Here is a 13,180-nt window from a genome sequence, read left to right as displayed (position 1 = left end):
GCGGGAGCGCCCGCAGCCATGCAGCGCCGCAAGGTGGACAACCGCATCCGGGTGCTCATCGAGAACGGCGTGGCGGAGCGGCAGCGAGCGCTCTTCGTGGTGGTGGGGGACCGCGGCAAGGACCAGGGACTTTTTTTCAGCTCCCCTAAGATTTCCCCAAGTGACTCTGTGTGTGTGTGTGCTGATACCCAGCCGAGCATCCTGCAGGTCCCCCGCAATTTCCCCGAGTGGGTGTGGGTGTGGGTGCTGATACCCAGCCGGGCATCCCTCAGCTCCCCCGCGATTTCCCAGTGTGGGGTGGTTGTGGGTGCTGATGCCCAGCTGAGCGCCCCTCAGCTCCCCTAAGATTTCCCCAAGTGGCTCTGTGTGTGTGGGTGCTGATACCCAGCCAAGTATCCTGCAGGTCCCCCGCGATTTCCCCGAGTGGGTGTGGGTGTGGGTGCTGATACCCAGCCGAGCGTCCCTCAGCTCCCCTAAGATTTCCCTAAGTGGCTCTGTGTGTGTGGGTGCTGATACCCAGCCGAGCATCTCTCATCTCCCCTGAGATTTCCCCGAGTGGCGGTGTGGGTGTGGGTGCTGATACCCAGCTGAGCATCCTGCAGGTCCCCTGCGATTTCCCGGTGTGGGTGTGGGTGCTGATACCCAGCCGAGCATCCCTCAGCTCCTCTAAGATTTCCCCAAATGGCTCTGTGTGTGGGGATGCTGATACCCAGCCGGGCATCCCTCAGCTCCCCTGCAATTTCCCAGTGTGGGTGTGGGTGCTGATACCCAGCCAAGCATCCCTCAGCTCCTCTAAGATTTCCCCAAATGGCTCTGTGTGTGGGGATGCTGATACCCAGCCGGGCATCCCTCAGCTCCCCTGCAATTTCCCAGTGTGGGTGTGGGTGCTGATACCCAGCCAAGCATCCCTCAGCTCCCCCGTGGGGCTCAGAAATGATGTGGAAAATCATGTCCCTGAGAAACTCATGAGCATCCAATAAAACCCAGTACAAGCAAGTCGCGTTGTCTTTCTTGTAAACTGGGGTAAAAGATGTTTAATTTTCTGGCTCGCAGGAGCTTGTTTTCCCTGTCTTGGTTCTGCTGTGAGGTGTGATGGTTGTGCACTCTAAACGTGGTTTGTGTACTGAGTCATCTGAACCTACTTGGTTGTGTGGAAGAAACGAGTTGCTGAAGTAATTTCTATGCAGAGACTCTAGGCTTGTGTTTTTGAGTGGGGAGGGGAAGCACAGCATGGCAAAACCATGATGTTTAGGGTAAGTCAAGTCATAGAATCTTTCAGGTTGGAAAATCCCTCTAAGCTCACTGAGTCCAACCATTTCCCAGCACTACCAAGCCCACCACTAACCATGTCCCCAAGTGCCAGAGCCATGTGGATTTTAAATCCCTCCAGGGATGGTGTCTTCACCACTTCCCACTGTTCTAATGCCTGACAACCCTTTCAGTGAAGAAATTTTCCTTAATATCCAGCCTGAACCTCCCCAGGCTCAACCTAGAGCTGTTTCCTCTTGTCCTGCCACTGACCTGGCTACAACCTGACAGGGAGTTGTAGAGAGCAGTAAGGTCTCCCCTAAGCCTCCTTTTCTCCAGGCTGAGCCCCTCCAGCTCCCTCAGCAGCTCCTTGTGCTCCAGTCCCTTCCCCAGCTCTGTTCTCTTCTCTGGACACACTCCCAACACCTCAATGTCTTTCTAGTCATGAGGGGCACAAAACTGACCCCAGGGTCAAGGCAGCTCATCAGTGCTAGCACAGGGGAATGATCACTGTGCTCATCCTGCTTCTGTATAACTGCTAATTCCAGTTTCTGGGGAAGTAAAACAAGCTAGTTATGAAAAACCCAAACCTTGGGTAATAATGATTTGTTCATGTGGCAGCACGGGAAAGTTGTCATTATTTACTGGTAAGGTGAACAGGTGAGTTCTGGCAGGTCATGTCCTGAGTCTGGTTGTGTTCAGTGTTTTCACTGAAATACTCTCTGCAAAATCCATAATAACAGGCAAACACCAGGAACTGTATTTGGCCTGGAATAATCACCTCCTGTTAGTACAGTTGTTAGCAGTTCTGCCAAAGAGAGCTAAGGAAACAGTAGGTATAACTCAGTCATGCTGCCCTGGAGAAGGCACAGACACACAGATCTGCATGAAGGTTACCCTCACACACATTTTGCACAGAGTTGCTCAGTAGAAACAGAGCTGTGAAATCCAGCATAGAAAAATATGTTGCTTTTCAGTGTAAGCTCATAAGCACAGGTGTTCATGAGTGTTTCTGTGCTTTGCCAGGTGGTTATCCTTCATCACATGCTGTCCAAAGCGACAGTGAAGGCCAGACCCTCTGTCCTGTGGTGCTACAAAAAGGAGTTGGGCTTCAGCAGGTGAGAAACCTCGTGTGGCTCATGCTGTGGGACATGCTGCCTCAGCTCTGTGCGAAGCAAAAGCTCTGTGGGGTGTAGGTTGCAGGAGTTGATTGTGAGGAGAAACAAGATCTTGGAGGAGCTACAGGAAGTTTGGTCTTCCAGAGCTAAAATTTGGTTTCCATAATGCAGTTGGCACCAGCACTGAGTACATGTGGTTTCTTTATGTAGCTCTAATGCTGACTCTTGTCTTGGACCAATCTCTCTGTGACCTGTTTAACCTCAAAAAGCCAAACTTTAGTTCCTCAGCTTTTCACCCTCAGTAGTATTTGGACCTGAGCTCTGACTCCAGTTAGACTTGAACTTAGCCTGAATAGACTTTTCTCAGAACTTCTGTGTGATTTTGTCCTCCAGCCACCGGAAGAAGAGGATGAGACAACTGCAGAAGAAGATTAAAAGTGGAACTTTAAACATCAAGGATGATGATCCTTTTGAGTTGTTCATAGCAGCTACAAACATTCGCTACTGCTATTACAATGAAACTCATAAGATCCTTGGTAACACCTTTGGCATGTGTGTCCTTCAGGTAAGGAGTTCAACTTTTGACTCAAAAAGGACATTGTACTAGTGTTGATTGATTGGAGTGTTGCAGGAATAGTATTTGTTGCTTCTGTTAGTTGAGTTTTGAAGAGCTGACCAAGCTTTAATTAGCTCTGTGGGGGTGAGGTGGCTTTGTTGGTAGGAGTTTTGACAGGACATTGGTTAACACAAATGAACTAAACTTTGAGAAATCATGTTTTTTGGGCTTTCTGTTCCTTTCAAGATGTGCTAGTTGTGCTGGTGAACTCTAGTCAACTTGGAAGCTTTATTTATTTCCTAGGATTTTGAAGCCTTGACTCCAAACCTGCTAGCCAGGACTGTTGAAACAGTGGAAGGTGGTGGAATTGTGGTGATTCTCCTGAGAAGTATGAACTCCCTGAAGCAGCTCTACACAATGACCATGGTATATAATGGGTCTGCTTTATATAAGCAGCTGCATTGTGATGATGCTAAGTGGTTATTTATTACTTTTATTGTGGGCTGTGATCTTCCTTCCATCATGTTTCCTACTCCTTCATTCATCAGTGGCTGAATGCCTTGTGCTTAGGCATTTCTGCCAACCTCTGTGCCTTGAAATGCTGCTGGGAAGGAAGGCATTAGAAGGAATTAATTCACCAGTGTAACTGTGTTCTTTTGTTTCACGATAGAATAAGTATTTTCCAAAGCTATCTGCCCATGTACCAGCAATTTAAGTAAAAATATAGCCTTTTTTAGTGTTTTGTCACCTGTTGCTGAGATCAGGTGAGATCAGCTGAACAACTACCATATATTTCTAGATAGCAACTATTTGTGCTATAGAGCAGGAAGTGTTCCTATTATGAATAATGTCAGTAGGTGAATTAAAATGATAGACTATTTTTCCTTAGCATCCCTGACGTATTTGAAATGTTTATGCAGAGCTGATCTTTAAGCCAGACAAGGATCAGTAAGACTGTTGTAAAAGGCATTGGTGGGAAAAGTACATTTTTAACAAACAGCAAACCAGAATCCTGTCTGGGATGTGGTGTGGATGGAAAGGGAGGCTGCAATCCACAGGAGAGGAAAAGCAGGTGGATTGTCCCATGGATAACAGTCTTGTAAATGTCCCTATCACTGCTGTTCCTTCTCCAGATTGAGGTTTTCTTGTTGTTTCAGGATGTTCACTCTCGATACAGAACAGAGGCACACCAGGATGTGGTGGGAAGGTTCAATGAGAGGTAAGTTGCTAACAGTAAAGGATCTGGGCTGTATGCTCAAGAAAAGCATCAGGAACAATGCTGTGCATTCCTGTTAGGAAAGCAGCCCATAGGTTAGCATTGGAATGGGGCTCTTGGCTACTTTCGTGAACTTGTAGGTTGGCTGTGAGTAGCTGTAAATACTCTCACTTTGACCGGAGAGAAGTTTAACTGCCCAAAAGTGTTGCTGGTGTTTTTACTGAGTTGCCTTTGCTTGACTGCTCAGGTTCATTCTGTCTCTGGCCTCATGCAAGAACTGCATTGTGATTGATGATCAGCTGAATATTTTGCCCATCTCCAGTCACGTGGCAAACATCACACCTGTCCCACCACAGTCACAGGTCAGTAAGCAATGTCAGTTCCTTCCCTTGGGAGAAACTGGTCTGAGCTGGCCCAGATTTAAAAAAGAGCATTTTTTCCTTCTACCCTGATTTATATCAAGTAATGCTCTTGCAGAGAGGAAGTAGAATGTGCTGCAGAAGTTATACCTGGTGTGAGTGAGGCATAAGTAGCTGCTTTTCTTTCCTTGGTTTGTGTTTTTCTGTCACAGCTTTTGTGCTTGCCTGTGTTTATTGATGTTGCTCTGTTGCTGTTTAGCCTAGTGAGGTGGAGCTTAGTTGTGATTGCTGTTTCAGAAGTGCATAGAGATTTCAAGCTGAGAACCAGTTGGGATGAGACAAATCAAAAGACCTGTTGGCAGTTGGAGGGTGGAAGAACACTGTGGAAATAAGTATGTTACATGCTCAGGACACATCTAGAAACTGTGGTCATGGTGTCAATTTTCGAGTTGCACATGCCACATCCCAGGAAGCATTCCCTGGATACAATCCAGGCACATACTTGCACTGTTGGAATTATATGTGATTATCTCTGATAAAATGTAACCAGCTTTAAACACAAAACTTTATGCATTTGAACTGTGGGTGTGGCCCAAGACATACCAACATAGGTTCTGTCAGAGGTGGGAAAAGCAATTTAATAGAGCACTGATTTTAAAAACCAAACCAAACCAACCTCCCCTGAGCTTTCTAGCAGCACTGACAGCAGCACATGCTTATCTGTCGGATGGGTAGACTTGTGCCTTTGGAATTTTAAGTGACAATAAGAAAAAACAGAATCTTTCCCATCTAAAATTGATGGTGTTTGTGTCCAGGTTTATTGTTTGGCTTGGAAAATCTTGGTCTTGGTTTGATATTGCTGCTGCAGTAGTTTTTCCCCCTGTGTGGCACCTCATTTGACAGGGATAACAGATATCATAAACACCCAAAGACTGAAAAATGAATTGAATTATTCAGAAAATTTGGTTATGATCTGTTCTTCCTATCCATGCCATTCTCCAGTTACCATGTACTGCAAAATCCTGTCTTTTTTTCCCTCCAAGCTTGGGGAAGGCAGGGCACCCACCTCTGTGTAACCATTCTCCTGAAGGTGCCTTGAAACTGGAGTGTTAAATATGTGTGTCCATATAAATGTTTCTGTTTCTAGGGAGTATATTCCTGTGGTTACATTTCCTTCCAGTTCTCTTTCTCTGCCTGACAGAAGATGTCAGAAGACATCACAAAGGTCTGACTGTGCTGAAGTGTCTACTCATCCTGTTCTGGTCAATCCTGTGCTTGCAGGAAGACAACCTCCGGCCACAGGACCTGGAGCTGAGAGAGCTGAAGGAGAGCTTGCAGGATACACAGCCTGTGGGAGTGTTGGTGGATGGCTGTAAAACTCTGGATCAGGTTGGTGTGGTGTTTAAATCTGAGATACCTTGTGTTTGACAGGTCACAGTGCAAGTAGTGCTGAAAGCAATTTAAACACAGCTGATTTCTGGTTTCTGGGCTTTTTTAATCATCAGGCAAAAGCAGTTCTGAAGTTTATTGAAGCCATTTCTGAGAAGACTCTCAGGAGCACTGTGGCATTAACAGCAGCCAGGGGACGTGGCAAATCTGCTGCTCTGGGACTGGCTATTGCTGGAGCAGTAGCTTTTGGGTGAGTGATGCCCTCCCACCCCAACCTCTCAGGCTTTATCTGCATCCATGAGTTTAAAAAAAATAAATAACAGGATCTGAATATATTTGTAGTTTGCAGTCCCAAATCCCTCCCTTTTTTTCTTTCATCTTTTGAGGGTGACACTGGCACGGCACAGGTTGCCCAGGAAGGTCGTAGAAGTCCCAAACCTGGCAGTGTTCAAAGCCTTGAGCAACCTGGTCTGGTGGGAGGTGTCCCTGCGTGTTAAAAGCCTTGAGCAACCTGGGCTGGTGGGAGGTGTCCCTGCCCATGGCAGGGGGTTGGGACTAGATACTCTGTAAATTCCATTCCAACCACTAAAATTCCATGATTCTCTGATTGCTGCACACATTGTTGTTCAAGTTTTTCTATTGGATAGTAATAAGAAAATGTGAGTCTTTCAAGCTCAAAATAATCACACATAAATTGAGATAAGTATCTAAAGAAACCTGCTGTGTTTTGGTTATTAGGTGAAGTCAACTCCTCATGTAAAGAAAACATTCTGTTTAGTATCTATATGTAAAATCTGTTGGAAAAATAATTAAACTCTTGTTTTATTTTTACATGCAGTTACTCCAATATCTTTGTCACATCTCCAAGCCCTGATAACCTTCACACTCTCTTTGAGTTCATATTTAAAGGCTTTGATGCACTGCAGTATCAGGTGAGGAGAGCAGACTGTGATTTTGGTTGCATACATTATCTACCAGCCTTTTTTGTAATCTTCTGCAAAAAACGAATCATAGTAGAGTTATATTTCCTTCTCTTTTTAAGCAGGGTACCTCAGTTTCTTTGTGAAGCAGTTTTTCACATCAGTAAATAATTTCTCACTTCTCAGGCCTTGGAAGCTTTTAGAAGAGTTTTTAACTAGAGTCTGAAAGATAGTTTCTTTGTGAAGCAGTTTTTCACATTAGTAAATAATTTTTCACATCTCAGGCCTTGGAAGCTTTTAGAAAAGTTTTTAACTAGAGCCTGAAAGAACAGTGTCCTGTTAGTGAGCTTACTTTGGTAATAGTGCTCAGTGATATTTTTGTTAGATTTTGTCCTGTTCATGTCATTTAACACTGTTTTCTCTCAGGAACATCTGGACTATGAGATTGTTCAGTCTTTGAACCCAGAGTTTAACAAGGCAGTTGTCCGAGTGAATGTGTTCAAGGAGCACAGACAGACCATCCAGGTAACTGACCTCTTTGGCACTCTTGCCTTTCTGCTTCCTGTCCCTCACTGTTGGCTTTGCTGGTGCTGCAGTTTTGACTTTAAGCATGTTCATGTTATGTGATGGTTTTGCTTTAAGGCAGACCTCTGGTGACTGACTTTCACAAAATATCTTCTCTCTGTGAATAACTTGGTATTACAAACCTCCCTTATGGGTTTCTTCTAAAGCAAAAGCAAAGGAAGGTGAAAGGAACAGTGAAGGAAGAGCATATGCTTTTAGTGATTAGATTTCCTTAATTATCATCATCTCTGCAGATAAATTTGTGTGGAAATGTGCAAAACAAGATGTGTGATTCTGTCCTTGTTAGGGTAGCATAAACCCTCTCCTGACTGTTTGTTTTCCTGTCAGTCTCTGGCTTGGTGGTTGTGGGGAGCAAGGACAACAATCAGCTTTTCAGGGCTCCAGTTTTATCAGCTCTGACATTCCCCAGTTCCCAGACAGGCTGCTGTTGACAGTGTCCTCTCATTCCCTGCAGTACATCCACCCTGCTGATTCTGTGAAACTGGGTCAAGCTGAACTTGTTGTGATTGATGAAGCTGCTGCCATTCCTCTACCCCTGGTGAAAAACCTGCTGGGCCCTTACCTGGTTTTCATGGCTTCTACAATCAATGGGTAAGGCTTGAGCAGTAACTGTACCTAGGGGAGCAGTTGAGCGACAGTGGATTGTTATATACAGAACTTTTTTATTACACACTCTTACATCAGGCCACACTACTTCTTGATCTGTCATGAAATTGATCCTTCAAATAACTTAGAGTCAGAACTTGAATTTGCTGCTTTCACTGTGGACTTGCACCTCTTCTGTTCTGCTACAAGGAGCATATATATAAGCAGGATTCTGCAGTCTGTTAGGAGAGGGAAGAAGGACATTTTGCTTCCAATCTGGCAAAAACTAATAAAGTGTCTGGGTAAATGCTCAAGAATATCAAAAGGCAGCAATTCCACAGGTGGTTTGGGCCCTCACAGGCCTCAGAACTGCACGTAGCCCTGGATGGCAGCCTGGTCTGTGCTGGAGCTTCCCTGTGGCTCAGGATTGCTGTTTGGTTATTTGCTTCAGACTTGTGTTTTCTGCTGCTCAGGTATGAGGGCACTGGTCGGTCGCTGTCTCTGAAGCTCATCCAGCAGCTCCGTCAGCAGAGTGCACAAACCCAGGTCACCATGACAGCAGAGAACAAATCCACAGCTACAGCCAAGCTCACCTCAGGTACTCCATTTCTGGACTGTGGTGTGTAACCTTGACGTCTGTGGGTATCCCAAGTATCCACATCCTTTGCTGCAGTAGGAAGGTAGTGAGTGGTGTGGGAAAATGAGGGAATTCCTCTGGTTTTTTCCTCCTGATTTTCAGAGGACAAAGGACATAGGTCCTGTTCTATTCTTTGTTAGCTGTAGCTTCCAACACTAGATGTTCTCTGCACTCTGTTTGCAGCTCGTACACTGCATGAAGTCTCCCTCCATGAGTCGATCAGATATGCTCCTGGTGACCCAGTTGAGAAGTGGCTGAATGATCTGCTGTGTTTGGACTGCCTCAACATCACCAGGATTATCTCTGGCTGCCCACTGCCTGAGACTTGTGATCTGTATCCTTGTTCAGATGTTGTGCTCTGATCAAAATGTATTGCTTTCAGGTGAAGGAGGTTTTCTCATGATGATTAATGGTGGGATCTCTAGCTAATGTGATAACCTCAGCACGTTATCTATTTTTTAAGACCACCCTTTTGGAGTTCAGCTCTTACCACTGCCTTATGGGACTGGTGGTATGTGTTACCAGAACATTAACAAACTCCAGTTTTACTGCAAAGACAATCCTAAGGAAGGGCTGCATGAAAGGAGGTCCTTGTTGGAGTTATAAAAGATTTAGCTTTACAGAAGAGGGGTGTGAAAGCTACAAACCTGCACAAAGTCAGTCACTGTAGTAGCTAGAGCTGTAGTGTCTGAGGGCACAAGCCAGCATGAAGCCAAAATACTGAAAATAAACCAACAAGAAGCTTTTTCCGTGTTTCCAAGGACGTTGTTTCCTTAACCCTTGTGCTTAGGTACTATGTAAATAGAGACACACTGTTTTGTTACCACAGAGCATCTGAAGTTTTTCTGCAGAGGCTGATGGCCCTCTATGTGGCTTCACACTACAAGGTAGAGCTTGACCTTCTCCTATCAAAGATTCAGCTAGAAATTTTTGGGGAGAGCAGTGCTTGTTATGACAACCTAATTGAGTTGTGCCCGTTTTGATTTCTGAACAGCTTCTGTTGCTTCTTGTTGTATACAGAGCTGTAGTGTCCTTTCTCTGAGATCTCTGCCTTGGCCTTGGCTGAATATACTGGATTTACAGATATCTGGAATATTCTTGTCTTTAGAAACTCTGGAGACTAAATTCTAGACGAGCCCTCAAGCTTGTCAGGGTTGTATCAGCAATGAACCTCCTGCAGTTCTCTTTAGTGTATTCCAGTAGCCTCAAGTTAAGCAAAAGAGTAGCACCACTGTACTACTGAAAAGAGAAATAATTAATCTCAAAGTCTCAGGACCATGGGTGATTAGTAAATGTGAGTGGTGAAGTCCATAAGGACTAAAAATCTGAGGCTTAAAAAAATATGTAAGGCTTGGTGTAAGAGAGAAGTAGCTATATAAAAACAGAAAGTTCAGTTTCATACATATTAGAGCAAGTGGTTTCACTTGGGATAAAAGCAGATGCTGTCTGGTATTACAACAGCCATGACCTGGCCTATGAGCTTCTTCATCCAGCAGTACTGTACTGCTTTGAGGTTTCTTAATAGTCCTAAACTGAGAGAAGGGAGGATTGTTTAGAAGTCAGCTGCTAACATTGCACTGGACTTTGAAGCTCTGCTCAAGGAGGAAACATTTGGACAATGCTCTCAAGCACTTGGTGTGCTTCATGGGGTTGTGCAGGGCCAGGAGCTGGACTTGATGATCCTTGTGGCTCCCTTCCAGCTCAGGGGATTCTATGATTCTGTGGATAGTTTTTGATCTTTCTGATGTGTCTTTACCCTCCAGAACTCACCCAATGACCTGCAGATGCTATCTGATGCACCTGCCCATCATCTTTTTTGTCTTCTGCCCCCTGTTGTCCCTACCCAGAATTCACTACCAGAAGTACTTGCTGTTGTTCAGGTAAGAGTAACTGAGTATAAATTTTGATTCTAATGTAGTTGAGTGGCTGTAGGAGAAAACCCTTTTTTTTGTATTAATGGTCTTTGGCTTTTCCTGGCAGGTGTGCATGGAGGGAGAGATCTCTCGCCAGTCCATCATGAACAGCCTTTCCAGGGGAAAGAAAGCTTCTGGTGATCTTATTCCCTGGACTGTTTCAGAGCAGGTGAATAATCTGTGTCCTCACACCCAAGCTGTATTTCAGCAGTGTTTCTTCTTTAAGGAGTACCCAGCTGTGTTCTCTAAGTTGACTTTTGTGTGTTCTGCAGTTCCAAGATCCAGACTTTGGGAGCCTCTCTGGTGGGCGCGTCGTTCGCATCGCAGTTCACCCAGATTATCAGGGGGTAAAGTATTTTGGAACTCAGTTCTTGTGAGCAGCTAGCAGTGGTGCCACCAGGATAGCTTTACAGGCAGAATTCAAGAACAGGGCAAACTTCAGTTGCTCCAGTTTTTAGCATTTTAAGCTTGGGGTACCAAACCAGTGCTGCTGTTATTCCTAGGCAGCGTTGTAGCATGGAGCATCCCAAGCAGAAATACACAATCAGGATCCAGAGATGTTTATTGTGAGATTCCCAGAGTTTTGCAGTGCCTGAGTTATGTCTGCACTGGTGATTGTTAATGGGGTTTAAGGGGAGAATGTTGTTGCCCTGTCTTAAAAACTCAAGAGGTCCTTTTGCTGACAGTGTGTTGTTCCTGCTTCACAGATGGGCTATGGCAGCAGAGCTCTGGCTTTGCTGCAGATGTACTATGAAGGCAAATTCCCATGTTTGGAAGAAAAAACAGTTCAAAAGCCAAAAGAAATTGCAACTGTAAGCAGTGAGGTATGGAGCTCAGAGCATTTTTTGTATTTTCTGTCATGCTAAGCTGTTGGTTTTCACTGTTAAATCTCGATTTATCTCTGTAAGGAGTATTTAATTTTCATACAGAGTAAGAGATTTACCTTGCTAGTTTCTGTAAGAATTGCTACTAACCCATTGCCACTCTCTTTTTCAGACTGTTGGTTTATTAGAAGAAGTTGTGACACCTAGGAAAGATTTGCCTCCTTTGCTTCTCAAACTGAGTGAGAGACAAGCTGAAAACTTGGACTATCTGGGGGTGTCTTATGGCCTAACACCAAGATTGCTCAAGTAAGACATTCTATTTCCTAGTTTCATCCAGTGCAAAAATATAACTGTATAGATTATTAACATATATTCTGTAGAGGCAGCTATTTTAGCCCTTGGATATGTTCTTTATCTCTGCATGTTTCACTTGGTTTCTAAAACTGGGACAGCTCCAAGCCAGCTTGTCCTGCAAGACCCTTTTGTGGTGTATAGTAAGACTGACCCCAAGAGCATCACTCAGACTCCCTCTGAGGAGTTCTTTGACTGTTAGCTGTGGTGGGATGGATAAAAAAAGGATGAACAGTAGGATAGGAAGAGGTTGGGATGCACGTATAGGGCTTCCTGCTGCAATTTGCAGCATCCTGCACAGCTGATGGGGAGTCATCCCATGGCCTCACGTGGCCTGTGGAGGTGTTGCCAGTGCCAGTTGCTCTGGGGCCTGGCTCATTTCTTTTGCCTGGTGTACCATATGTTTGGTCTCAGCAGGTCTTTTTGTACTAGTCCTCCTTTTACTGGGCAGAATGAATTGTTGGATCAGTTCACAACTAAGATTCAAGAAGGAGCAGGAGGATGGGAAAGGGTTTCATCAGGATTTTGCTGACTCTTTGTGGTCCACAAGTGACTATTTGAAACCTGGAAGCTGCCAGGAAAAATCATCGTTCATTGAAGAAGAGCAAAATCTCTGAAGTAAACTAAATCCTCAGCCCCTCCCCAGAGTATCCCTTAGGAGTTTGATATTTTTGGTCCAAACCCATCTGCCTGTTTTTAGAGGAGGCCCTGGAAACATGTCAGATGCAATAACTGTTGTGTGGTGTCTCTCAGTCTTTGAAAGTTTGTTCATTTCTAGTATTGCAGTCATCATTTTTCACTCCTCTGAGCTGGTACCTCAGGCAGCTGGATTGCTGTTCCTGCCTTCTGTCGCTCTTCATTTATACCTTTTAGGGTGTCTTGGAGACTTGTGCTTACTCCTCCCCAGTTGCCCTTGTACACTAGATAAATTACATTTAACCACAAGTGTTGTTGTACTATCCACAGCTCTGTAATTCTCAGGGTGTTTCCTCTTCCCCCAGGTTTTGGAAACGTGCTGGATTTGTCCCCGTTTATCTGAGGCAGACACCAGTAAGTACCACTCTGTTTCTGAGTGAAATCCAGCCCGATTGAAATCCCTGGGAATCTTTTCATTAGCTTCTGTGGGATGTGGTTGGGGCAGGAAAGTTTTCTGGGGCTGCATTTGGGGTTTGGCCTATGTTTGGTTTTGTTCTTTGGGCCTGTAGCTAAGGAGTGAAGTTTTAGGGTTGTGAATGTGGAGGTCTGAGTAGTTTGCACTTAAAAAGAGCAAAGGTGCATCTGATGAGGGTTATTAATGTGGTTATTGTTCAATTAACTGAGATTTACCAAATTCTGGAAGTTCATAGGTTTTACATTAGGTAGTGGTGATCAGTGAACATTTGTTGTTGATGTTGATTCAGAAGGTATTTGCCTTCTTCAGCTGAGCACAGAGTGCCAAAGGTTCATGAGGATGATGGGAATTATAGAATCATATCTTAT

The 13,180-nt window shown here is 44.7% G+C and overlaps 1 protein-coding gene across 1 annotated transcript in view; it reads left to right on the top strand.

Moving 5' to 3' along the window:
- Positions 1 to 18: 18 nt before the first annotated feature.
- Positions 19 to 13,180, top strand: part of NAT10 (N-acetyltransferase 10 (GCN5-related)) — a 19,464-nt gene continuing 6,302 nt past the window's right edge. The window contains exons 1-20 of the mRNA XM_009080112.1: positions 19 to 122; positions 2,271 to 2,366; positions 2,760 to 2,931; positions 3,226 to 3,348; positions 4,080 to 4,141; positions 4,386 to 4,500; positions 5,779 to 5,886; positions 6,003 to 6,136; positions 6,725 to 6,818; positions 7,233 to 7,331; positions 7,846 to 7,982; positions 8,450 to 8,574; positions 8,797 to 8,947; positions 9,404 to 9,500; positions 10,377 to 10,493; positions 10,594 to 10,695; positions 10,799 to 10,873; positions 11,234 to 11,350; positions 11,523 to 11,656; positions 12,703 to 12,762. Of these exons, the coding sequence (XP_009078360.1) occupies positions 19 to 122; positions 2,271 to 2,366; positions 2,760 to 2,931; positions 3,226 to 3,348; positions 4,080 to 4,141; positions 4,386 to 4,500; positions 5,779 to 5,886; positions 6,003 to 6,136; positions 6,725 to 6,818; positions 7,233 to 7,331; positions 7,846 to 7,982; positions 8,450 to 8,574; positions 8,797 to 8,947; positions 9,404 to 9,500; positions 10,377 to 10,493; positions 10,594 to 10,695; positions 10,799 to 10,873; positions 11,234 to 11,350; positions 11,523 to 11,656; positions 12,703 to 12,762 (2,222 nt within the window). The remainder of the gene's footprint in view (positions 123 to 2,270; positions 2,367 to 2,759; positions 2,932 to 3,225; positions 3,349 to 4,079; positions 4,142 to 4,385; positions 4,501 to 5,778; positions 5,887 to 6,002; positions 6,137 to 6,724; positions 6,819 to 7,232; positions 7,332 to 7,845; positions 7,983 to 8,449; positions 8,575 to 8,796; positions 8,948 to 9,403; positions 9,501 to 10,376; positions 10,494 to 10,593; positions 10,696 to 10,798; positions 10,874 to 11,233; positions 11,351 to 11,522; positions 11,657 to 12,702; positions 12,763 to 13,180) is intronic.

The sequence above is a fragment of the Acanthisitta chloris genome, unplaced genomic scaffold (assembly GCF_000695815.1).
Source record: "Acanthisitta chloris isolate BGI_N310 unplaced genomic scaffold, ASM69581v1 scaffold7608, whole genome shotgun sequence".
Taxonomy (NCBI): domain Eukaryota; kingdom Metazoa; phylum Chordata; class Aves; order Passeriformes; family Acanthisittidae; genus Acanthisitta; species Acanthisitta chloris.
The sequence above is the reverse complement of the archived record's forward strand: the minus strand, read 5'-3'. Positions and strand labels throughout refer to the sequence as shown.